Source organism: Anguilla anguilla, chromosome 7 (genome assembly GCF_013347855.1).
Source record: "Anguilla anguilla isolate fAngAng1 chromosome 7, fAngAng1.pri, whole genome shotgun sequence".
Taxonomy (NCBI): Eukaryota; Metazoa; Chordata; class Actinopteri; order Anguilliformes; family Anguillidae; genus Anguilla; species Anguilla anguilla.
In genome coordinates this window covers 47,444,066-47,470,710 of record NC_049207.1, presented here as the reverse complement: position 1 = coordinate 47,470,710, position 26,645 = coordinate 47,444,066, and the positions used below count along the sequence as shown (strand labels likewise).

At 44.3% G+C, this 26,645-nt stretch overlaps 1 protein-coding gene across 2 annotated transcripts in view; it reads right to left on the bottom strand.

The window, feature by feature from the left end:
• LOC118232304 (A disintegrin and metalloproteinase with thrombospondin motifs 20) overlaps window positions 1-26,645 on the bottom strand; it is a 92,825-nt gene that overhangs the window by 61,633 nt on the left and 4,547 nt on the right. Inside the window, exons 3-9 of one of the 2 annotated variants that reach the window (XM_035427190.1) lie at window positions 24,909-25,086; window positions 11,176-11,429; window positions 8,468-8,551; window positions 7,958-8,082; window positions 7,472-7,512; window positions 6,330-6,435; window positions 2,572-2,718 (exon numbers count right to left, since the gene is read on the bottom strand). In XM_035427190.1, coding sequence (XP_035283081.1) covers window positions 2,572-2,718; window positions 6,330-6,435; window positions 7,472-7,512; window positions 7,958-8,082; window positions 8,468-8,551; window positions 11,176-11,429; window positions 24,909-25,086 — 935 coding nt within the window. Of the gene's footprint in view, window positions 1-2,571; window positions 2,719-6,329; window positions 6,436-7,471; window positions 7,513-7,957; window positions 8,083-8,467; window positions 8,552-11,175; window positions 11,430-24,908; window positions 25,087-26,645 lie in introns of those variants that run through there. The other variant, XM_035427191.1, reaches the window with a different exon arrangement.

The following is a 26,645-nucleotide window of genomic DNA, read 5'->3' as shown; positions in this document are numbered from 1 at the left end:
TTTCTCTTCTGCCCCAAATTGTAAGACGGCCTTTGTTTTCTGTGAAGATGTACCTTTAGCGCTCATTTTTCTCCCCCCTGTCTAATAAGGGGGGGGAAAAAGACAAACGTTGAAAGATGCGATACAGTCCGTCGCAGTGGGAATAAATCAAGAGACTTTGTTCATATTGAACCGTCTTTCAACAGCCTGCAATCAGCCAATCAGAGCAGGCCATACGTTATGGGTCTGTTATTAAAAACAGAACAGGAAGAAGAAAAAAATATTTTAAAAGAGTAACAATAAAAACATTGACTTTGTGATTGTCTTTTTTATTTTTTTAGCATGATAAAAGCAGTTCAACAATGAGGATTCTATACCCAGTCTTGGCAAGGAAACAAAATGTACACCTGGCTCCTAATGCAAAGGATACAGTCATAACATACAAAATGTTCAAGGTAACATGGCAGATTCATCATTTGGAAATTACATGAGGCAACAGAGCTCAAAAAGCAAATTTGCAAGATTAAATCTATAATAATCTCAGTTACAGATATAACGTTGCAACACAATTACTATAGCGACCTAGCAGCTAGCATTAAAAGTTTAAAAAAAAATTTTTATTCTATCTTCTTAAAACCTGGTAACATAACATAACAATTATATTGAACTGATTAGGGGGGTGAGGGGGGACTGGAAAAGAACCTCTGAACAAGAAACATTCAAACAGGACCTGAAAGTTTGAAAAGCCTTTGATTTGTAAAACGACTTGTGGTTAACTACATTCATAGAATGTAGAGAATATGCACTACAGTGTAAAATTACAGGCCTCGACAGAGGAGATTATGAGGCTGAAAAATGCAGGCAGACCACAGCTACTGAGTGTCAATTCTTACCTTTGTAATATTTACTGTACAAGTGCTGATATGCAAGGCTAAGGTCAAAATGCCAAAGAAACAAATTGTAACCTTTCAACTGAGAAATCGGACATAGAGCATCCATTTACCATATCAATGTGATGGCCAAAGAATCAGAATTCACTGAACTTGGGGTGAAGGGGGTTGGGGGGGTGGGGCGGTCAGCAGGATCCGATAGATGCTACATACATGTATTTACAATGTGATTATTTTAAACAAATTAAATTACATTTTTATCCATTTAAAAATAACTATAATTGCAGGAAACTGTGAGAGGGTGAAATTTAACATGTTTAAGCATAGCTCTCCTTGAGGGAGAAGCAGGGGGGCATTTTTAAGAAGCTAATCTTTACGTTTCCACGGGAACAGCCGATCAGCCGAAATCCCTTCCAATGTCCAAGTTGACAGGAAGGCGTTAAATCACTATGAGAGCTCTTCGAGGAGAACAGCCAGTCAAAACACAAACGCACTTGACCACGTAACCTTAAGAGTGGAGGGTGGATGGAAGTGTTGTTTTAATCAATGAGGCTCGTTGTCAGCCAAACAGACTGCAGAAGCCGCGGGCAGCCCTTTCAGCGTTCTCTCTCCCCAGAGTGGCACTACAAGACGAGTGCGTGCCCTTCGCCAGGGGATGTTTATAAATATTGGCATTGTCAGGCAAATCGGCTCCCATCCTTGGATGCCACGTGAAAGGTTAGCGCGCTCTCAGTTGACATTTTCTCAGCGTTCTCAGAGCTACGAGCTACGCGCATTAAATTAGCCGGCTAACGGCGGCCACCAATGGGTGTTCATCCCCCCGATATGTTTTATTTATTATCATTATTGTTATTATTTGGCTGTTTAAAAAAAACAAAACAAAAAAAACAACAAGAGTTGAGACACAGCGGCGGCAAATTTGCGTGCCGCCACCTAACCCTACATCTCGGTGAGGCGTTCGGAACAAACGGGTCCGGAGACGCTACTCGTCAACAACGCGCCCTTTTGTGGAAGGTTCACAATCGACAAAAGGGAGAGGGAAAGATCAAAGGGTCACGTCCAGGGAAAATCTAATTATAACTGACATTTCCCGTCTTAAATGGAAACCCAGCGCCGGAGCTGGTGGCCGCGGCCCTGCCTCCGGGCCCACTGAAAGGCCGGTTGCCCCAAGTTACCGATTTAACCAGGAAAGTATGCGGGCGGCCAAATGACTGTTTGTCTAGCATCTCAAGAGTCACTCTACTGGAGTGCAGCCGCGGAAGGAGAGGGAGAGGGAGGGAGAGAGAGAGAAGGAGGGAGGAGAGAGAGAAAGAGAGAGAGAGGGAAGAGAGAGAAAGAGAGAGAGGGGGGAGAGAAAGAGAGTGCAAGGGAGAGGGAGAAGGGGGGAAAGAGAGAGAGAATGGCCAGTCAAGTCACCAAAAGGCGGTTATACTCTTAAAACAGGAAGCGAAAAAAAAAAGCCAATGGCAAGAGGATCACAGCTTTTGCTCGAATGCAGACAGACAGCCAACAGCAGTCAGTTAAAAACAGCAGAGTGACGAATGACATTACAAGCAAATTCAATAAATAGACTACCAAAATAGATATTTTGGCTTGTTTTCTCTCTTTTTATAAATAACAAAATAACTTGATTGGGTCACTGTCATTTCCACAGAGTGTAGTTTTGGATCGCAAAGACAATAGAGTGCACAAAGACACCTACTCGAGAAACTCAGTGATGTACTTGCGACTGCATTTGGACCAGGACCAGGGGCTGGTGTCGTAGTTGAGCGTGGGCGCCATGACGTGGTACTGGTGCTTCATCCCCGCCTCCTTGCACTTCTGGTTGTCATCGTGAGGCATGTTGAACCTGCAGCAGGAACGTGCACACACACACACACACACACACAGACACACACACACACACACAGACACACACGCACACGCACACACACACACACACACACAGACACACAGACACACACACACACACACACACAGACACACACGCACACGCAGACACACACAGGCACACGCACACACACACTTTAGCACAAGATGGCTAAGCTCTCACTGCAGAGAAAAACACAGAGTCCCAACGGAAACTTGGGCAGGATCGGGACACAAAATGGCCAGCCCCCCCCGGTATGGGGCCTACCCCACAGGGGCCAGAGTGGCCTAATTGCCTGGCCTGAACCCGGACACTCTGGGGCTGTATAATGAGGCCGTGACGCAGCGTGAACAGGAGGCAGGGAGCGGGGGGATCGCAGCGGTCCCGTTCTGTCCCGTCTGTGGGCTGGGAGAGGCACGGCGTTGCCGTGACGCGCGTTAATTAACGGCGTTAAGGCACAGCTGACAGCCGTTCGACACCGGAAGGACCGTGACCCTTAAGCTGGCAGTGCAGTTTGCTAACTTCAGACCACCAAAAATGAATGAATTTTCTAATGAACGTAACCAAACAACCCCCCCCCCCACCCCCCATCTCCCCATCGACCAAATGTTGGTCATAATCACTGTTGCCTGAAGAACTTGTGGGATGCTAACTTCAGGGAGCTAATCCCCACTGTCAGGCATGGGGGGGGGGGGAATACAGAAATACACACATTCTTACACTACGCTAATGTATGATCTCTCCGCTATCACGACAATCCACAAACTCCGGATTACCACCGAGCCCCAGATCACGCATCAGCGTTTTACGCTGACAGATTTACGGCACACCCAACCGCTTTCGTCAGCAGAACTGCCCAGATGTCACGGAAGCCAGTTCTTCATCGCTCGTCAGCCCAAAGGAGCCAGCCGCACAAATTTCGCTTTTATTTTCGCTCCAGATGCTGTCAAGACAAATTAAATAGCGGTGTATTCACAGATCATTACATCAGTTTGGGATTAAACTTCTTAGCGCTAGAGATTCATAGCCCTCGTCATTACTCAAACTGCGACAATTTCACATGATAGCGCAAAAGAGTTCATTGAGGCAGCAATACAAAAATTTTTAACTGCAAGTCCAACAATCCTTAGTGTTGAACAGCGAGCAATATTTAACCATATGCTGGCACGGAAGAGAGAGATCGACTCGGCACTGTGCCAAACCAGGGGACTAGGCATGGTGCGGGTGTGGTTGTACTGGGCATTTAGATAAAGCTGCTTTTTTCCTGTTAAGCAGTTTATTGAGTTGGATACTGCAGGGGGAATTTATGCACCTTCAGATTTAAAAAAATAAAACGGACATTTCTGAACTCTGTCAACTCTGTCATTCAGATTCATGAAATTCATGTTCAGCATGCCAAATAAAACAGCAGTGGAAAAAAGACTGACACTCATTTGGAATGGGCAGAAGATTAAGATTGTCCAAATTTGAGTGTCCAGGAAATGCCTTACATTCTCCCATCTATAGAGACTCCATTTAAAAGTCTTTTTCCTTTGGCTTAAAATTAGCGAGAAACAGTCCAATGAATATTTGCTGCATACATCAGCCAAATACTGAGTTGGCGGAGCAGCATAAGGACCATTAACGGTGTGATTTATAGCATCGTGTGCTGGGCTGCTATGGGGGTTTGGAGGTGGGAGGACGTTTACCTGGTTGCTGGGAAGCTGGGGATGAAACAGGGGTGCCTGTTCACTGTGCTGGTTTATTATTGCGCATTATCGGACTATAGCAGGGATCTGAAACTCCAGTGCTGGAGGGCTGCAGCGTCAGCAGATTTTCTTATTCCCGTCAATCAAGCTGCAGTCAATTTTGGCTTTGAAAGCACTTAGCCTAATTGCTAAAAACATTACAAGAAACCCGCAGACACTGTGACCCTCCAGGGCTGGAGTACGAGATCTCTAGCCCATACAACAACAGCTGTCATATAAAATGAGAGCAAAGAATGTTATAAGCTCCACATAATACTACTGATAAGAGTTAATAAAAGAGGTTAGGCCCAAGAAGTAAGAAGGGTTATATCACTGTACGGTACTGCAATTCACCAGCAGACTGACTAGCAAATAGCACAAAGCGTTCATTGGCTAGACAGTTTATGAATACGCAGATTACAATCCCCCATTTGTAAAAGGTAAAAAAAAATAAATAAATAAATAAAATTGACTGTTGGATATTTCTTGTCTGAACTCTTGTCTTAATTTCACTGCCAGCGGTCAAATGGGCAGCGAGGGAGTACCCTTGGGGGTTCATGGGTAAGCGAGAGAGAGAGAGAGAGAAGTGGAGGAATGTTTCTCGGAGTTCTGAGGGGGATGAGAATAATTGCCATTCTTGTCTCCCCACCAAAAATCCCTTTTTTCTTTTCTTTTCGCTCGTTCCCTTCACGGAGGGCAGGCACGGCCGCGACAAGTGCGTCAAAACGAGAGGCTGCCGATCCCGTAGCGAATGAGAGAGCTGATTGTTCCCCTCCACACCCCAAACCCCCCCACCCCCCAAAAAAAGCCCTTTCACCACGCACCGATTTGGCCATCTGTCAACAAAGCTGGCATTCACACGGTTTCTCTCTCCGAACTCGCTGCCCTCTACATGTGCTATCTGGTGTTTTACCATGTTTTTGTAAACTGCCCTGCTGAGAAACGGGTAACAGGCCTGTTATTACATGGTAATTACAGAGTAATGCACATGTTATAACACAGAACATCGGCCTGAAAGGACTGTCTGCCGGGAGTGTGTGAAATTAAGACTAGGTGAAAATTTCAACAGGGAAACAGATAACAGCACTTGAGACCCCACCCCTAAAATTCTGTCCCTGTTTATACATTGTCGGGATAAACGACACATTTCAAATTCATTATCACTATACGGGTAGAAAATGGAGGTACACAGTGGGAACCAAAAGTCCTGGTTGTTTTCATTATTTATCAAGGAATAATGCAATTATGATACTCCAATTACACTTCTTATTCACTGCTAGTGCTCTTACATTGTAAAACCCTACACATTTTTTTATTTTTATTAAATAAAAATGTATTCTTGGATAAAACATATAAACAGTTTTAGCCCTTGATAAATAATTAAAGCATTCATGTGTTTTCATGTCCTTTCGTGTCCTCAAGACTCTTGGTGTCCGCTACATACGATTGGTTATTTTCTCCTTGCTTTCCATCCAATGGGCTGAGCAAACAGCTTATAAGAATTAGAATTCTCAGAATTAATTCCAACGTTGTAGAATTCAAATGCAACTAAGCGTTCTGCACGGAAAGGTTGGAATGCTTCCACGGCACTCTGGCCTAGAAAAGCTCTGAGTCAGAACCCGTAGCCACGGGAACCTGGAAGCGAGCGACCCGTAATCCACAGGGTTAACTCCCGCTAAGCGCTGCGCCGCGGTACGACCCGGTATTAAAAACCTGCTTCTTATTAAGGCTTTGGGCCTTCATTGTGCGGTGCACCTGCGTTCGCTCCGGGACCCAGGATAAGGAGGCTTTTGTGTGCTGGGGGGGGGGGGGGGGGGGGGGAGGGGGAGTCGGAGAGCGCCAGGGGTCTTGGGAGGTACTTACACGTGGCCGAGTTCGTGGGCAATGGTGAACGAGGCGCTCAGTCCGTTCTCCTCGCTGATGGAGCAACTCCGGTACGGGTCGCACATAGTGCCCAGCTCCGCCAGGCCTGGGGAGGGAGGGGTCACCGGAACAAGGCCGTTAGAGAGGCGGATAAACTCTTATTGAAAAGAATTAAGCCAACAAACAGCGACCAGCTGCGTCCCACCACAGATTCTAACCACCTGCTAGAGACTCAGCTTCAATGTTCCTTCTGTCCTCTCTGCTTCTTAACTACAGCTGGTTTGTGATTGATAACAGGAGTTTTTGGTGCTTTATGGCATTGAAAGCCTCCATTGCCCATGAATGAAGTCAAAGAATGAATGCTTCAGTTACCGCTTCAGTGGTAGGAAGAGCTAAACTTCAATGTTATGAATATGGAATTGAGTATCTGGTCGGTCTATATAATTCAGTGGGGGGGGAACATTAGGACCGATAGCCTCCTTAAAACATTGACGCGTACAAACAGTAGCATATAAAGCCTCACAATTGCCCAAACACTACCTCAAATTAAACAGTCCACGTGTTCCTTCCCTCCTCTCTGCATGGCAGAAACAGGAGGTTTGGGTTGTTAGCAGGGGTTTGGGGTCTATATTACAGTTCGGACCATTAACTGTCCCATAATGAAGTTCCAGATGATGTTTCAAATTGGAATGCTTCAGCTTTAACAAGAGGGAGGCAGAACTTGGGAATACGGAGCTCAGCATCTGGTGGGTCTATAGAATCTGCACATTCACTTTGTCCTTTGCTCCCCTTTCTCTCAACACTTTAAATCCGGAGCAGCATCAGCTGTCAGATCCTCATAAACTCAGGCCTGGATTCATCCTTATCAGACCTTTGTCCTTATCTCTGACTTTCAAAGGCAATACTTTTTTTTTTTCGTCTTTACCAGAACAGCGCAGCAAGTCCAGCAATCCACTACGAGTAACTCCATAAGCTGTACTTGTGAAGGAAAAAAGCATTTTCCTGTATTTGCATCCAGGTCTGAATTAGCAGAGTAGTCAGCATTTAGACTTTTATAGACAGACAGAAAGAGCTGAGCAACTAGAAAAGCAATAAAATAAATTGATGGTTTTAGTTACTTTTTTAATAGTGATTAATCTTACCCAATGTGTCACATTTGTCTTTTGCCCTGCAGATATCTTCCCTATAAGGACAAAAAGAAACACAATGTTTTTCCCTGTATTATGACCAGACAGAAAAAGTCTCTTACAGACTAGGGTCAGGGTCTTCACTGAAATGCGACGATTCCTTTACTGACAATTTAATTATTACTGACAATTCTATAAGAGCCATCTGTCTTCAGTTACATAAAGAATAAAACCAAATCATGTGACTGCATGCTGTATTGGTTAGTAACATATAGATGAAAAGTCTAAACTATCAAGAGTATTTTCAAATTTCACTGCCATCTAAACATTTAAAGTGTTTCAGATACATTTATTTGAAGTCTGGTCTATACTTAATGGTAATGTAAATGCAAAAAAAAACCATGGCAATGCCAATTTCTCTCTGGATTACAGACTGGGGCTCTCAATAATGCACTTAGTGAGACTAAAAATTAATGTTTGCCGGGGTCAAAGGTCAGGAACCTGGTGATGAGGAGGGCCGTGTCGTGGTGGGAGGGGTGGCTGTCGTCCGGGAAGTTCTGCCTCTGTTGCCAAACGCAGAAGTTGTGCAGTGTGGTAGCAGCATTGAAAGAGACCGAAGGTCCTTCCTGTGACGGAGACAAGAGGAGGTCTCATCAGCCACAACAGGGGGGGTTGCCAGTTCGAATCACCTGACTGTTACCAGAACGATTTGGCTATAGAGAATTTCAGACACACCTGGAAAGCAATGGACATTTTTTTTATGCACCAGTAAAACCAGTAAGGTTAAAATATTATTTGTCATTTCTAGGGGTATAGTGGGGTAACAGGCCACATACTTCCAGTGCTAGGCAACCTTCAGAACAATGTGGTAATACAGTAATCAAATATTCTTGCACATTCCTACTTAATTAATCAGTCAAAAACTACCACTCATGGATTATGGGAAACACAAAGATACCTACAGGCAGCTTTTCTGAATTAGACAGAGCTGCAATAACATGGTTTTCTTACCTGTTCGTTGTGGATGACAATTAATTTCACGATCATGATATTTATCAGGTTCCCTACGCTGGGGTCTCGATAAACTGCAGCAACCTGCAAAAAATAACAGAGAAGAAATGCCCAACTCAACAAAACACTCAACAAACACTATGGCTCTAAGAACATGAATAAACAGGAACAGGAATAAAGAATCTATAAGTACCATAAAACATTAAAGAGTTTAAAAAATGAATAGAAAGTCATTTTCAAGTATCAAATTGCACCAAATATATTCATACATTTATGAATGGGGATTTCCCGGCATGGAAACACTTTAAACATTTAGTTCAGGATATCGAGCCGCCAGAATTCCCCATACTCGCTATATTTAACATCCTTCAGAAGTCGGATATGCCCCCCATACTGATTTGCTTTGACAGGTGAGATTTTGGGGGAGGCTTCCAATGGCCAAAACCGCCACCCTTCGGTAGGAAGCTAAAACAGCTTCAGATTTCCCCCCGGATCTTCCTGGTCACCCTGGGCCTGAGGCAATTTCAACCCCCTTACGGAAAGCCATTAGCCCTCTATAAACATTTAACCTGTCACTCCCCTCAGCGGAAACACAAACCCCCCCGGGGGGGGGGGGGGGGGGGGGGGGGGGGGGGGCAAGAGAGTGGACAGAGAGAGCAAGAGACAGAAAGAGAGAAAGAGCAAGGGAGAGACAGTAAGAGGGCAGAGGGAAGGAGAGAGAGAGAGCGTGAGAGAGAGCCAGAGAAAGACAGTGAGAAAGACAGACAGTAAGAGGGCAAAGAGAAGGAAAGAGAGAAAACAACACTGAGGGCAAGAGAGGAAGACACAGTGAGTGAATTAAAGGTAGGAAAAGATAAAGAGCAGAGAGGAAGAGTGAGAGGGGAGAGAGAGAGAGTGATATCCCTGCCCCAGAAGGACTACAGGGAAAAAGCTCACATAGCTATCATGCAACTGTTGTTTCAACAGCTATACATTAAGCATTTGTCAAAAAAATATGCCATCACATTTCACACTGAAAAGTAATGACCTGCCTGGACTGAAAGATCCTTTCAGTTTTCAAATAACAGTCATTCAGCTTTTATTAACAATATATTTTCCTCGTTAAAATACATCTTTATTGAAATCAGCACATGATTTTTTTTCAACAGAAAACTTTTAACAGCATCGTAAAGGCCTCTTTGCCATGTCGAGCTGGTGAAATCTGTCACATTGGCGGCGCTTGGGCCTCAAGAGCGAGACCAACGTGTCTCCTACGGCTGATTTAACTACGCTGCACTTCGGCCATAAACCCGAGCATCACCCCCGCAGGTGTGTACTCCTAACAAAATAAGGCTGTAAATTACTGAGGCCCCGACTTCAGTCAGTGCGCCCCCTTATCATGTGAATCCAAGGACCGCGCTGGTACTGAGGCAGTCTGAATTCAACGCGCTGGGGCCTTACACACGTTTTTTTTTTTTTTTAAACCTCAGTAACCACAGTCAGATGTTTTCCGCGTTTTTCCGCGAAAGGACAGAATTATCGCCGACGTCACTTTTTCTCAGTGACACCCATTCGGACTCTCGGAGGAAAGTAAAATGAGTCGGTAAGACGGAAAGCGAGACGTGTCAGACGCGCTGATTGAATCCAGGCCAAGGTCTCTAACCGTGGTTATGTGAAACAGAGCCAACTTAGGTGTGTCCTAATTAACAAGCCATGTTTAAAAAAATACAGTGAAAACAGCCTATTCTCCAGCCAAAATCAAATTCAACCATAGATGTGTGTGTGTGTGTGTGTGTGCGTGAGCATGTGAGTGTGTATAATTATCCTGTGATGTAATTATTTGTTATAGGTAGTCGTAAAAATGTCAGCATGGAGTTACGGCTTTCCCATGTTCCAAAAGAGAGTGCTGCTCAACTGAACCCGGTAATGCACCACTACCGTGACCACATCTGCAGGAAGGAACACATCTCGCAGCCAGAGCGCTTTACGGGTACTGTTAAACATTCAACGCAAGGTCAGCACATCTACCTTTGTGTGGGTGGAACTCTCTGACTGAGGCCACAGGTATGTTAAACCTGAACCACCCTAATTAGAGATGTGCATTTTAAAACTCTTCTCACCTAGGATACTCTTCACAAATGTGCTGTATCAAGGAAAGTGCCATAAATTGCCTAGCAACTAGAGGCATGCTTTCCCAATACACATCTCTTATGACCTTTGACCTCAGTGACTGGTTACTTTAAAGAAACTATTTTACTGACTAATCTATGCAGACAACTTGATTGGATTTTATTGGACAGCAAGTGAATGGTTTTACTAGGTTTCTCAGGGGAAAGTTGTGTAGTAAAACATACAGAGAGACAGACCCACAGGCCCGCGTTACGTTTAAAGAAGGTACAGGTACAGGTAGTTTCACACAAAAAAACACACTCCTTGGCAATTGCACAAATCCCACAGTTGTCAGTTCTTACACTGACTACGAGTTTCCTTTATGAAAGGTAACTTTCATTCTTGTGCATACCTCCAGTCTCTCCTAAACTAGTACAGTTTTCTGTGAATCAAAAAAGGTCGCAACAAATATCCAGATGCAGAGACTAGTAATTCAGTTAAAAAAAGAGAAAGTTTTATAAGTCAAAATACAGTAATTGATAGCTGTAACAGTAGTTGCAATATCACAAGAAAGGTACAAAAGAGTTTTAATAAGTTTTAAAAAATAATATTTTACTTACTACTGACATGATTGTTAGGATGTAGTGTTCTAAGTTATGTCCGTGGTGTCTGACCATTTTCGCATCAGCAGTCACCATCAGTTCGACAAATCGGGGGTAGGACAGAAACCTCTTCTGTCTGGAGTGCGACTGGTTTCGCCCGTGTAGAGAATGCAGCCCTGGATGATGCGTTTCAATGGTTTCTTGAATGGAGCGCAATTCTTCTCCGACATTTCCGTTGCTCTGAAGAACAAACTCACTTTTCAAAGGTTTATCTGCGAAGGTAAAGAAAACAACATTACATGATGCACATTTGCAAAAGAGAGACACAACCACTGAGAGCAACCTTAAAAAATCCACTGGAAAAAAATATGTTTAATACCTTGCAGTTAATATTTCCGAAGTTACAGCTATTACTGCAAAATCTACAGTAACTAATACAAGTCTTTGAAACAAAAAAAAGTCAGCAGCCAGCTTGCTCTAGCAAGGCTTTTGAAATTTTCCAAAGCTGTGGGGACAGACCCTTTAAAGTCAGGTCAGCTGAACAGCGGTGCATGCCTGAATGCAATATACACAAACACACCAAAGCCACACAACCAGAGAAGCTTCTTTGGAACCTCATCCCTCATCTGCAGAGTGCATCTGAGGGCATGTACACAAAGTGTGGACGCCAGCGTCGAGCGGTTTAAAATGCCTATTGGAAATCCCACAGTGCTCTTAACGCAGACAGGATATTATACAAAGAGAAGCATTGCATACAAAACGCAGTTTGTAAACAGTTTACAGTTTTGGACTCCGTTTAAAGTCGAACGTCGCGAAGCAAAGCCCCCTCCCACTAGCGATCAGTCACAAAAAAAAAAAAACACATGCAGCTGAGGACGGTCAAGGATTAACGGTGAATGTGAACAAGCCGTACGACAGAAAAATAACATAAATGAAAATTTGGATCTATTCACTCGGTGTGACCCGTAGATGAGAGGAGACTCACGCCCGCACGCACTATGTGTCTCAACACTTCGCACCGTGAGCGGAAAGATTCTTTCCACATGACGACAAGACAACAGAAGAGAGGAAATTAGCCCAAGGGTGAGAGGTAGGACTTCATTACCTGTGTTCACCTTTGTGGCAAGTGCAGTTTTTTTGTTTTGTTTTGTTTTTTTGCCGGGATTATTCCGCATACTTTCCACTGTGCAGAAAATCCAGTCCGAACCCGAACGCAGAGGTTGAACGTTCAGTAAACTAGCGAGGAAAAAGGTGAGTTGGGCGATGCAGGTGAGATGCAGTTTTAGCACAAATGTTCTTGTTCATGAAACTTCATTATATAGCTGAACAGAGTTGCATCTACCTCACCCAAACATGGAAAATGTATGTTGTTTCTCCTGTTATGAGTGCAAAAGAGTCAAGGGATTGTATTGTGGGGGTTTGTTGGGTGGTTCATCCCGTTCAATCAGGGCTTTGAACAGCTTTGAATCAGAGCTGTGTGTCAGTGGTTGAAAATCTGAATCAGGGCACTGTGTCAGTGCTAAAAAAAAAACAGCTTTGGACCAGGGTTCTGTGTCAGTGGTGAACAGCAGCTTTGGAACAGGGCTGAGTGTCAGAAGGGGAAAAATTCTTTGAATCAGGTCTGCGTGTCAGTGGCGAAAAACATCTTCAGAAAAAAAAATTCATAGTGAACAATCACACTGGGAGATCTACACCTTTACAACTGCTGACCAAATGGTGGCCTATCATTGGGGGGGGGGGGGGGGGGGGGGTTGAGCGCTAATGTCACACACTAAATCAGTGTGCTGGACTACAGACCTGACAAACACCAGCACTAAGCCATCCTCAGCGCAGACAATATAAACCCTGCTAATTACTTCCCTGGCCTCCAGGGCCTTTACCCATTCAAAACTTACCTTCGCTAACCCTGTCACGCTGGAGGAATACGCCCCCCCCCCCCCCCCCCGGGCGCCCCCCAGCCATGACTTTAAAAACGGGCCAAGCGTTCTGAAACGCTCGCTAAGTATACCCTTCTGTATACTCCAACACTACAAAGAAGAAGAAAAAAAAAAACCTCAGGCTATAAAGAATACAGAAGAGACAAATTTACCACCAGAAGTTTTGAGTCTTTATGTTGAGCCGGACTTTCCACACCTACCTATGATTACATACACAAACATATGAATATTAAACCATCTTTTATGCTATTATTAATTTAGGCAGATGCTATTGATAGAATGGAGGAAACGCATACCAGTGGAGGTGCCTCAAATTAGAACAGGGCGTGGAGTTTGTGGCCTTTTTATTTTAAGTTACATATCAATACTTTCAAAGGCCAGCACCTGCAAAATACCCTAAATTACAGCTGTAGCCCCCTCAAGCAACTATGTCATTTTAACACACAAAATGTGGCTTTCATTGCGTCCGCTATCCCGCTTTGAAGCAAAGACATACGCTTTTTTAGTTTCTACAATAAAATATGGTACAGTATTCTCTGTTGACCTTTTATGACATTTACAGAAAAATATCTCGAGTTTAATCTCCAAGAACAGCTGTGGCCTCTCGCGAAACGCTTCAGAGTTCGGTACGAAAAGGCCTGCCCTCATGCGCACAGGCCTCTCCCGCAGCGAAGGACAGTCCTGGGCTCTCCGCGATTATCCGAGCCGCGCTCACGAGCTCGATCATCAGAGCTGTCGCGCCGCGAAGAGCACCAACCGCCGTCGGCACCAAACCCTGCCAACGGCAGAACCAGGCCCCAGAACCAGAACCAGAACTAGCTCCAACCCGCAAACGGCTTTTTCTGCATTTCCAGCTGAATGGTTTAACCACAATACAACAGCAATTTCAGGGTTCCCACAGTTTTTCTTTATACAACATTAAAAAAAAAACACTACACAAGACCCTTAAAGGAAAATCTTCAACAGTTTCTATGGACCTTATTGGTAAATGAGTCATCTTATAACAGACCATAGTAAAAGGTTAACAGGTAACTCCTTCATTTAAAAATCGCACCCTCACACTGTAAACTACAGTGGTTCAGACACTCCCAAGTTTCCCTGTCCCAGCCCACCCACCGATGCATAACGCCATTTGTGACCCCCAAAACAAAACTGCACCAATGCAAATACACTTCTAAGGGACATACCTGTGCAAGATGGCCATTAACTAATCATCTGCCTGGTAAGGTCACATGACCTGTACAGTAGATGAGGAATTTCCCTGGGAGGAAATGACTGTAGTATTATTTCAGCGCTTGCTTTAGAGCCATCAGATGGTCTGCTGTTCAACACTGCAGCCTGTGGTCACTCAATTGAAAAGGAGTTTTACTGAGCACAGGAAGTGTAACAGGGCCATACAGTGCCCCCATTTTAAGAGCATTAGCTCCTGAAAATGGATGTGTGCTAACTGGAAAAATTATTTAGGAACACATCTACTAATTGGGATTTTTTAACTTAGAAGCATGTGTTCCTTCCTTGTAAGAAAATGTTAGTGTAGAGCCCTGTGTAAATGTGTAAACTGCGTAGAAAACCAGTGAGGAAGCATCATGTATTCTGCATGCAGGTTTTCATCCCAGCCATATTAGCTGGTTAAGAGATCAGGTGGAAAGTAGGCAAGGGGGTGTGTGTGCAGATTGGGAAGCCATGCTCAATGTTAATCAGCAGTGATATTAATAAGACTACATCTCAAGCATGACGACTAAGGCCTCACAAAATTTTAGGGAATATTAAAAAAAAAAAAAAAATAAAATAAAAAAGCACTTCATGCTTGCTGGATTCCAGACAATCTCCCCCAATTACAGAGGAACCCACAGAGCAGCACATGATTCCTAAACAACAGCGGATTTCGGCTCAGTAATGCTTGAAAGCGTTAGACCTACATTACACTGCTGTCATTCAGCAGATTCTCGAATCCAGAGTGACTTACAACGGAAACACAAGTGCAAAGCTCAGGGATCAGAGTACAGTAATTCCCCAGAGAGGAACGTATAGACTCAAAGGAGACAGTAAGTGCAAGAAGAGCAAACTTGATTTATTTTATTTCTGTCTTTTTTTGATAATCGAAGATTATTTTGATGTCACAGAAGATTTTTTGAGACGTTCAGTTTGCATGGCTGTTTAAAACGATTCAGATTTGAGCTTAGTTTTCAGACAAAATAGGCAACTGCCAAGTGCCAAGCTGTGTAAATGTAGACTGTGTTCACTGAATGACTAATTTAGCTACAAACAATATCATATTTTTCACATATGCAGGGAATACGCTGAACATTGTATTTTTATGGCATAGTACATCTGTTCTCTTGCTATCCCACAGGTCAATTGTACATATGATCTATCTTTGTAACTTGAGAGAATAAAGCTGTTTTCTGGCACAATAATGATACTGATTAAATCACACCAGATTAACCGCAGAAAACCTTTTAAACATCTACTTACATTCAAATCCTCCCTCTCCAGGGAATAAGCTGCTACTCATACCGTGAGACTGCCAAGATTAACGTGGGGTGGGGTGGGGTGGGGTGTGTGTGTGTGTGTGTGTGTGTGTCTGTGTGTGTGTGTGTGTGTGTTTGCCTTTCTTTGCCATCTGAAAGATGAGAAGTTTCACCACTCGAGCTGAAAACCTGTATTCAACCACCTTTGCATGACATGCAAAGGCCAGATGAGAAACACCCGGAAACATTTATTTCATTTCATTACCAAATTCATTAACATTCTTTTACCGTGGCCTACTGAGAAAAAACGAAAACTGACTTTCGGGTGCCAATTAATCTGGCTGTGTTCTTCACATCAGAGACAGGTGAACTTCCTGCCCCAGAAAAGAAGGTCGCTCTTATGACCGTCACGCAGACAGCTCAACACGCCGGCAGGAAAAGCGTTAAGGCCGACCCTAACGCCAAGCGGAAGAAAGGTCGAACACGAAGAGGGGAAACCATCCACTGTGCTGCCAAGGTTTTTGCCGGCTGGGAGATTATAACATTCAAAAAATCTGCCCAAGCCCAGATTTTTTCTGTTATAATATCCCTTTTACAATGTTTCTCTGTTAAAAAATAATAATCTACAACCCTTGTGTACTACTGGTCATTGTTGATTACATTCTAACTCCAGATATAAATCTTGCTGAATTATTTATTTATTTTTTATTTATTTTTCATGCCATGTACCAATGGCATTTCTGGACAGGTTTAGAAGGGTGGTTCATTTCCATTCATGTTTGAAGATACACAGCACAACACAGTGAATAATAAAAAATATATATGTACTGCATATGGCCATGACCTTAAGCAGTCCCAGGTGAGTATGGCTTATAGAGGGATCTCATAGTGAGGCCCCACAGTGGGGTTCTGACTAGCCCAGTCAGGCCAGATCCACAAAACTGAACCCAAAAAACGAGACACTGCAACTCCAAGCCCGGCTACCTCAGCTGCCAGCTAACACTGGGATTCCGCAGGGGCTCGACACAAATGGCTCTGTCCCACTGGAGCTATCAGGTACGCCTGGGTCAAACAGGCATTTTCAGCCATTTTAGATCACTTAAGATTCCAGTGAAAACACTTCCTGCAGATCCCCTGAGGGTTTCAGTGAAACATCTTACGAACCAAAGTGTACGGCCACGGGGTAGAATTTTTCCCTGGGTAAAAACAGACACTCTTTCTGAAATGGTCATTAATCAGAAGGACTTTTTACATGTGCCAAAAGAGTCTGAATGTTTTAAATAAAATATGTGATCCCCAATCTGATATTGTGTGGTATTGTGGTTATAAATTGGCTTAAATGCTGTGGATATGCTAAGCTTCATTAGTCACTAAAGCCAACTCCACAAACTGAGTGTGCAAATAAAAAGCATACGGCTAGTATTTACTTGTAGGTCAAAGTTAAGGACAAATGTTGATTGAATACAAGCCAACATCTTCATTAAGCAGTTTCTCAGAGTCTCAAATGGCCTTGGGTGATGACCTGGAATACCACTGACAGGTCAACTGACCGGTCACTGAAAGTTGGCAAACATCCCAGCCTAAGTTTCAGGTACATCCACCATCACCCGTCAGCAGCTTTCCTATCCCCCCGGCTCACCTGACCGGTCACCAAAAAGGTCGTAAATATCCAGGGATAAGTTTCAGGTATAGTCACCTTTCCTCATTGGAGATGCATACTCTGTAACCTAACATACAACACAATGCCAAAAATGGCAGTTGAATTTTGAAACTGGTCTTAGCTCTCAGATAGTGCAGTGGGCTAACTGACAGGAACGCGTGAATGAAAAGCTACATAGTTTTTTGTATCTAGCGGTATGGAAAATGTGAGACAAAAAGCGCCGGTTTCTTGAAACAGCACACCATATGATCAGCACAGTCGCAGCAAGCGCGAACTTTCCACCACGTGGCTGGCAGCCACTCGACGAGAAGCGTAGCGGAAGAGACGCAGCTGGGGCCAGTCCGACTCGCTCGGCGGAGTTAAGGAGGGACAACCCACTCCGGGACGCGTGTGCACGAGACCCCCAAAACCCGAATCGAAACCCTCGCTCTCGGTCAGCCAGCTGTACATGTGTCAGAATCAGTCACCAGCTATTCATAGCTCAGCGCTCAGCGCATTGCACCACAAATCACCACTCATACATCACACGAAGACCATACTTCCCCGTGAGGGCGCGATTAAAACGAAAACCCTGCGCAGAGGTCCCGCTCTACGATACGCCAGATGTATCTCACTTCACCCAAACACCTGGACTGTCAGATGATATATGCTTCTCAGTGCCATGACCAAAGCCGGAATTTAATTACCATCAGTCTCACCGTTGCCTTGAATGGCAGATAAATGTGATCTCGGATTTTCTATGTTCTCATCCAGCTCTCCACACTGTAAATGTCGCCTGACTCAACACCCAATAAAGTTGGTTCAAAACCCAGACGCAACTGAATTGCAATGGCGTGCTGGCAAACGTATAAAAAAAGAACAGTTTTATATTCTCCACAATTCTATTGTTAGACATGAAACAGCCCACGTTCAGTTGTGAGTCAAAGTCATGGACATGGATCCAAGCCCGAGACTGCCGTCTGCACGAACAGGCCATGGTTGAACACAGCAGCTGTCCCAGCGGAAAAAAACAGATCGCTGTGGACAAGTCAGGCACCCGTGTGGTGACAGGCATCGATGACAGGCCAGGGTCATGACAGAGACCAGTCGGATTTGTCAAACGGCCCAGATAAAGCCAGAGAAAGCGGGCAAAAAACCAGCCCCTTTCCTCACCCTTTAACTCTCAAGCGCTTGTTCCAATCACAGTTACAACAACAGAGACAAATGGTGCTCAGAGAATTGATAACCACAGTGGGAAGTTGGGCAGTTTACTGTACACAAGTCAATTGAAAGCATGCAAAAGAAAGTTGAACCAAAATGGCGGACCAAGAGCTCCATTTGGTATCAACTGACCTATTTGCACAGGGAGAAGATGTGAATTTCACAGTTGAGGCAACCCTATGTTGAGCCAAAATGGAAGACACTGAGCATGGGACAAAGGCAAGCCCACCATGTAGGCTAATAATCAAAAATGTCGATTGAATGCACACCATAAGCACACAGCCCCAAATTAGGAAAAACCGTCTCTTCCATTGTTGTTACCGGTCAAACGTAGACGTTAAACATCTGGAGGGAGAGGAGTATTATCTTCTGTTTCAGTCAGCGAAAAACTTGCAAGCAGGAAAGACCCCCCAAGCAATCAGTCAATTTAATCTAAGTCAGTCTAGCTAAAGATGGAGGGGGGCATTTGGATGATAACAAATGACTGAAACCCAGTCCGGCTGGAATGCCATATACAGAATGCATCTGTCACTGCGAGCGGTGTGCATTTCACGTGGAAGGCGTCGGGTGCTAGGAGACGTGACCAGAGGCCATTTTGGGCAGTTCCGCACTGACTCCCGGCTGGCGGTAGGCCTGTCGGGGCTTTCCCCCGTTGCGGTAAGCCGGTGACTCATTCTCATCTCATGGTGACGGAGAGCTACGGGTTAGCGGAAAGGTGGTTGCACGACTGGGCACAAACATGCATATCGCCATCAGCTGTCCATGGCAGAGATCTATGGTAGGGGTTTCCCCAACTTTTTCGGCCTCCAAAACCCCAGAAATGCACTTCGATACAACGTTTTGAACTGCACAATACAACATTTTAAAACTTTTTAAATACACCTCGATCCAAAGCACCACTACACAGAAACAACCTGCGACACAGAAACTATTTAAACCACGGGCTCATGGAAGCATGTCTTAGCCATGATGTCACCATGTTATGGATCCATACAAGGCATGTAACTATTTAATACAACATGAATACATAGCGACAAGGATCACAGTTTTACCAAGGGTGCACAAACCAGACAAGACTCATTTCACCTCCACAGCAGTGTAATTTATGAAATACGTAAATATATATATATATATATATATATATATTCTTTTTTTTAAAAACACTCTTAAAAAGGGGAAAATAATTATTTGCTTTTGGCCACTCTGGGATACCCCTCATTCACCCCCATTTTGGGAACTCCAAATCGATGACACATGCTCTGGCAATATTTCTGTACGACAGGGAGTCTTTTCCCCTCTACGTGTCTCTCTGTTCGGAAAGAGAGCGGAGTGCGAGCAGCCCCCCATTCAGGGGTGGCCCCCCGGTCCCACAGACTCTCTTCTGTACTGTATAGCACAGAGATCCAAACACAAGCCCAGAGATAACACCTGGAGCCGGCAGTAAAAAGCGGCAGCGCGGCGATTCCAGCCCGACGTTCCCCCATAAAGAGCTTCGGCTAATCCCGGCACAATACGGACGATGACGGTAAAACTTAATCATGCACTCGGCCATTGCTTTGCAGTACGCCTGTCAAACTTTGGAGGTGAAACCACCCAGGAAAAGATTTGTGTAGTTTTTTTGGGGGCATGCACACACACACACACACACACACATATATATACATACACTGGAAGTAGAGTAATAGAGTATAACAGTAGCAGACAGACTGACAAACAGATCAAGACAAACAGAGACAGACAGAGAGATGGACAGAGACAGACAGAAAGCCACTGTGGTATGCAAACCACAAGGGGGATATTTTTTCAAAGGCTTTCAAAAAGGCTAATTTAACTGATAGTAGCTAATTGAGTAAACACAGTCAAATTTAGTTAAATAAAGACTAATCATTCATTTCCACATAAGGATACTTTAAAGATTTACTTTTTTCGTTATGCAGTCTTGTACTTCACGTCGATGCAACAGACATGATTAAATAATTATTGTTCCATCTCAGCTTCTTTGAAGTTTTTGTTTGTGTTTATCGGAGTGTGACTAACAATGGTACTTTCCCCACATAAAGACACAGCCAACCCGCACCAAGAAAACATTATAAAGAAAAGCAGCCATCGTCTACAAGATCACGAGCCTAGTCATTTTAACAAGACCACATCAGATGCCAGTACTAAAAAAATACAATAATAATTCAGACTTGAATTATTGAAAGGAAAACCACTAATGTAGTAGTTCTCATAATGTATTAAAGCAGCAATAAAACTTTTTTAAAAAAAGGTTAATGCGACCAAAAGTGCTCGCTTTTATATTCCCATAGTGCGGGACCCAGCCTTCAGCACCTCCTAAAGAGGTCGTATTCAGTAACACAACATCTGAGAATTCTGCTGAAAGACGGAAGAGAATATCCCCTCGGTAGGAAAGGTTATATAGCACAACATGCTCCATTAAGACCCAGTGAAATAAAACAGTGCTCTTTCCACTTTTGGGTTTCTGATTCCCCTGTAATCGAGAGCCAAAAGAAACAGGGGAGGGGGGGGGGGCTGGGGAACCAGGGATTCACATGGGATTAAGGCAAGCGGACGCTTGCGGAAAGTTTTCAGATTTCATCCCAAAACACAATCCACTGCACACGTTTTCTCTCAAGCGCTGGAGTAACCAACAGCAATACGATAAATATCAGGAAAAACAAGCCAGCTTTATTATTTAAAATAACTTAAAGAATAACAGCCAAAGAATCATACAGTGTAAATTATAATGGGGGGGCTCAAGGAAGTCAAAGGTAATTAAACTGGATTAAGTTGTCGGTGCTCTCTGGTGTATTAGTCAATGGAAAGCCACAGTAAAGGCCAGTGGTCTGTTACAAGCATGATAAGCCAGGCAACAAAACTTCACTCCCAAACAACGGCTTTCTGTACTTCAGCAGAACTCACCCGGTCAAATGCTTCTGTGAAATTTGTGATTCTCAGATTCGAGTAATGTGGTAATCAATAATGTACACAGAGTGGGGTAGGTGTGGGACTGTATACTGATGAAGACCAGTAAAACAGATCTACCAGTTTTTGTTAATATCCTGACTGCAGAAGGAATCTTGTCAATCAATGCCCACCAATTACTGTGGAGACCCTCAACATTCTATTGACATTCCAACCCTCAGGACCCAATTGGTAATTTTCCATCTGTTTCCAGCCAATTGGCAGCCATTACTTTGCAGACGTAATTGCACCATTACACATCACATCATATATGCTCTGCTGCAAATGGACAGGAGTGCTACTGATAATTTATCTGTTCTCATATTTGAGAAATGCATCCTTGGGAAATCCAAAGACAAGGTCATTGTAAAAGGTTGCACCTGTCCATTTCACCTCTCCGTCCCACCCACCCAACCAGCTAACCGCCCCCCAACCCCCCACCCCCCCCCCCCCCCCCCCCCCCCCCCCCCCCCCCCCCGAATTTCCAGAAAGGGATTTTTGGTTTACAGACCGTGGGTCCACAGCAATTAAGAGCACTGGTGCTGCGGGTCTCAGGTCCCCCTGACCCCCTACCCCCCCCACAGGGGTACAATCTGGGCGGGGCCAGGAGAGGAAGAAGGGTGGAGCCCCTCCCTCAGCTACCTGACCTGAGCAGCATCTGCAGCCTAACTGTCGGCCAAGCACTTATTAAAATTGCTAATAAGCTATTGAAAAGGAAAGCACATGTAAAATGTTCCCGATAAACTCACGGCTCTCCTTCCTGTTGTGATGCACAGATGGTGGCCAAGTATTGTCAGTGCCAAAAAAAAAGTCAGCAATACTTGACATTGCACTAAACCGTTCCATATTATGGAATGGGATGATTGGATTGGCAGAGAGAAGGGGGGGATGAGGCGCACTAATAGGGTTTGGCTCCTCTCTCTCGCTGGTGCTCGTCTGGCATTTGACTGAAATCGGGGGTTGAGGCGACTGGGTTACAACACGGAGGTGGGTGGGTGGGGGGGTGGGTTGGGGTGGAGGGGAGGCCGTGACCACAGAGGCAAATCAAATCCAGCACGGTCAGCGTTGCCAGGTGCAACAGCACAAAAAAACACCAATAAAAAAAATGAACAAACAAATAAAAGAAAAATGTGTGGAGACACAGCGAAACAGCACATCCAGAACACTGTGGTCCAAATGTTGTTCCAGCTATTATCCACCGCAAAATAACAGAAAGACACATGTAAATAAGCTGGAATTAGCAACAGCGTTCCAGCGTCCATGGCACAAAGTAGAGAGAAAACACAATCACGTACATAAATGCTGCACAACCTTCACCAAAAAAACAACAATAGCGACTGCCCACGTCAGCCTCACGGACGACCAGGATACACAAACCATCTAATGACGGTGTGCCTGAAAGGGGGGGGTGGGGGGGGGAGGGAGGGGCAGTGACAGCTTTACGGTTTCCTCTGACCACTTAACCTCCCCACCCCCCCCCCCCCCCTTGGGAGAGGCCAACGGCTTTCATTATTAAAAAAATAGTTTTTAAAGACATCTGATTCACTTCACAATTTTACAGCGCAATCTAAATTAAACGGGCCTTTTGCTTTTGTTGTCTCTCTTAAAGAACGGAGGGAGGGAGAATGAAAACCAGACTGGAGTAGATAGCGGGAAGCTGCTCGCGCGGTTCTGACGAGCGGGGGATGCGCCGTAGACATCCCCCTTCAAAGAGCCGGGTTATCTGCTCATCTCTGAGGGGGGGGGAGGTTGGTATCTGATGAGTTTTTCGCCGCACTCTCTGAGGCGACTCTTCCTCCATTCCCTCTCCAGAACCCTTTGAATCCTCCTCCATTGTGCTGACGGGGCCCGCGCGCTTTGAAGACGGCTGCAGGTGTCCTTCTTTGGCCTTTCCCTATCTCCGTCTCGTCCCCGCGGCGACCGGCAAGAAGGCAGACCGCGGAGAACAGCCCGAAACATGCCGCATCGATTAAACTCAAGGGTTCACGCGAGTCCAAAAGGGATCACGTCCCCCTCCTTGACAGCAAAACCTTCTACATTACAGTGGACTTATCGCTGAACTTTTTCCTGCAGCTCTCAGATAATTGAATATATAAATTTTCTTAAACGTACTGCTGTGAAATATAATAGCATGCTGGGAAATCGCATACTATATTCCAGTTCAGTAGAGGGAATTCTGGCTGCGGTGTGCTGACTAGGCAAAAACTAACTTTCCATGGAAAGGGACAACTAAAGCAACGAAGATATCATATCACATCTTAAAACGGATGGTGTCCAACTGGCAAACATCGAAGAGAGAAGTCGGGGTTGGGAAACCAACTTCACCCCCCAAAAAAAATTCATCCAAGGGGGGGTGCATTTTAAGAGACCACACCACTGGCGCACTATAAAACGCCGCCTTTCAAATGCTTAAGGAGTGCGACGGAGGCCATCAAGACTTTGTCCCGGCCCACAATGCCTGGTGAGAAGCCGTTTCTCGCCCCACACAGACTGCACACATGAAAAGAGACCCCGTCACCGAGGGTATCAGCCGGGGAACCAGAGGTCACCCCCAAACCACTCCAGCCCTAAAAGCACCACCATCGACACACCCGGCCAACAATGGCCCCGTGACAAGTTCAGACAACAAGCAAATCAAGCGCCCTGCAGATAAAAGATTTATTACGTCAGAACAAAGGCCGCCCACAAAGATGACCTCCAGCGGCCCTTTGGAGCTCTGCAGCCATGGCTGGTTTTTGAGGTGTAAGAGATTCTTTTTGTGGCACTGCCCCTTCGACCAATGAGGCAAAGGCTATAAAAATTCAAATTAAAAAAATAAAAAAACGTTTCGAATACCCAATTTAACACAGGGCCTCAATTTTCTTTCTTCGCCTCCTCTCTTCTCCCTCTCTGCACAAGCTTAAAAGGAAGGATTTCTCTATTTCATAACGGCCTTTGGAGGGAACGCTCCGGAAATATCTGCGAAGGCGTGCAGCCAGAGATCCTGAACTTCATCAATGGCTATGTTTCCATTAAAAGGATTTCCAACTCCATTTTAAATAAGTACTTGGGTTCATTCCCACAGCCATGCTGACAGTGACTGTGACCGCATATCATTCACACACAACCACAGCAGCTGCACAGGGGGCACACAAACTTGTTAAAGGGGAACTTCACCCTAAAACTACCAAATGGAGCTGCCCATTGACAATAAGGCGGACAGAAAAATATCTAGACAACCAGAACTCAGCACCACAAGCTTTTTTAACCTTCCCACAGTAGAGATCAATATAGCGCAGAAAACCAGAAATATGGTTTAGTTTCAATTTTAAATAATAAAATAAGCGTATCCCAATGACATCATCCCTTCAAATGTTCTTTTGCAGATACAGATGAAAGATTTGGTTTTGACACGAGACACAGTCACACCAATTATTCTGAGGGCAAGACAGAACGTACCAAATTATGATTTTTTTTGGGGGGGGTTCCCCTTTCAGAGAAATTATTGCCGACATTTATAACAGCCCAAAAGAGACCCACCTGAGGCTGCACACGGCTCAGTGCGGTTCCTCGGAGAGCTCGGGCTCGGGTTTGAGCCCTTCCTCTCCCGGTGGTACATCAGGTGAGGCTTGCTGTGCTCGTCCTCGTAGTCCTCCCCATCCGACTTCATCAGAGGCTCTAAAAAATATTCACCCTTATGGGTTGTAAATGTTCCAATCTGAAAGAGAAGGAGGGACATCGACAATCAGTCATGAGCACGAACCGCTTGATTTCTCAGAGTAATCCATACAGTATTGTACATGCAGATTACGCAGACACGACAGGTGAAAATTCCGTCTCTATGACGTCACTGATAATGCAATGGATAGGGAGAGCTATCTCCAATATACCTCATAGTGATATAGAATTCCATAAACGGGAATCATTTGCAGGAGTGTGGGAATATTATAATGGCCTGTGTTATTAATCAATCAGGTGCCCAATATGCTGAATCTATTGAAGGATGTGAGAGGATAAACAAACACACAAGGACAAACATTATTATTTCCTTTTAGACAATATTCTTGTTATGCCATCATTTGTCATAGCTGACTTAGGTGTCTGGTTAGCTGTTCAGTGAGGTACCTGAAATATAGGCTATATAGTGTGATTCTTCGAGTTTTACTTTGTTATGAGCATTATAAAGTACATTTTTCTAGTTTATATGTTCTGACTTTCATAAAACCCACTCTCATTCCGGTGAAAGCAGATGTCCACCTGCTGTATTCTGAAGAAATGGACATATTAATGTTTCTGTGAGACAAAAATTACTCTCCATTTGTCCCCCAGCTCAAGAATGTGACACGTTCGCCTGGTTCAAATAGTTCCAACCCAGCTTAACGAAAAAGCAAATGCGATACTCTCTAAGCTTCTCAAAACAAAATAGCCAACCGCCACAAAGATAGCACTGTTGGTGTCACTCACAAATCACACATCATCACGTTGGTATTTGTGCTGCTTTCAGTACAACAGCACAGTAAAACTGCAAAAACTGTAGCAAAACTGAAAACCGCTTGATTTAATTAGCCTTATCAACTTAACGAAAGGAGACGTACTGTTTAATACAAAAATATAGCCCTTACAAAATGTCATAAATGCGTTATTTGTTGATTTATAGACATTAGCTTCATGTTATTTGACACTTTGTTGAAAGAGTGAAAACTGACCTCATGATAAGCATTGACTGCCATCAAGGAAATAAAAACATGGATCTGCCAATTGAAGGCTTCGCAAAGCTCCTCATGTTAAACAAAAGCTCAATCAGCACGGCGGATCAAAATGTTTATGCAGTCACGGCACCCACAGACGGAATACTGCAGGGCTTGTCTCAAGCCATTTCCATTACCATCTCAGGAAACAAGGGTCTTCGCTTTACACATATGACAATCCACGGAGCCACAACAAAAGGAAAATGGAAAATGACATCATTCTGGAATTATCCGCCAACTGTGAACTCCCATTGTCCCTGAAACCTGCAGGAAATGATGTTTTCCAGAAAATTCTTAGAAAGCTTTAAAAGAATAACAACAAAGGGACGTTGTTCAGCTGTTCTGCACATCAATACAAGTGGACTTAAATTTATTTCCACAAAGATATAAGATAAACTAGTCAAGACTTTGTCTCTATTATGTTGAAGTGTTTTTTCTTTTCTATTTGCAAGGGTTGGTGAGTTCAACAATCCCTGTAATGAAGGTAACATTTGTATTCATTTATACTGCGAGTCACAATGTTAAGTGA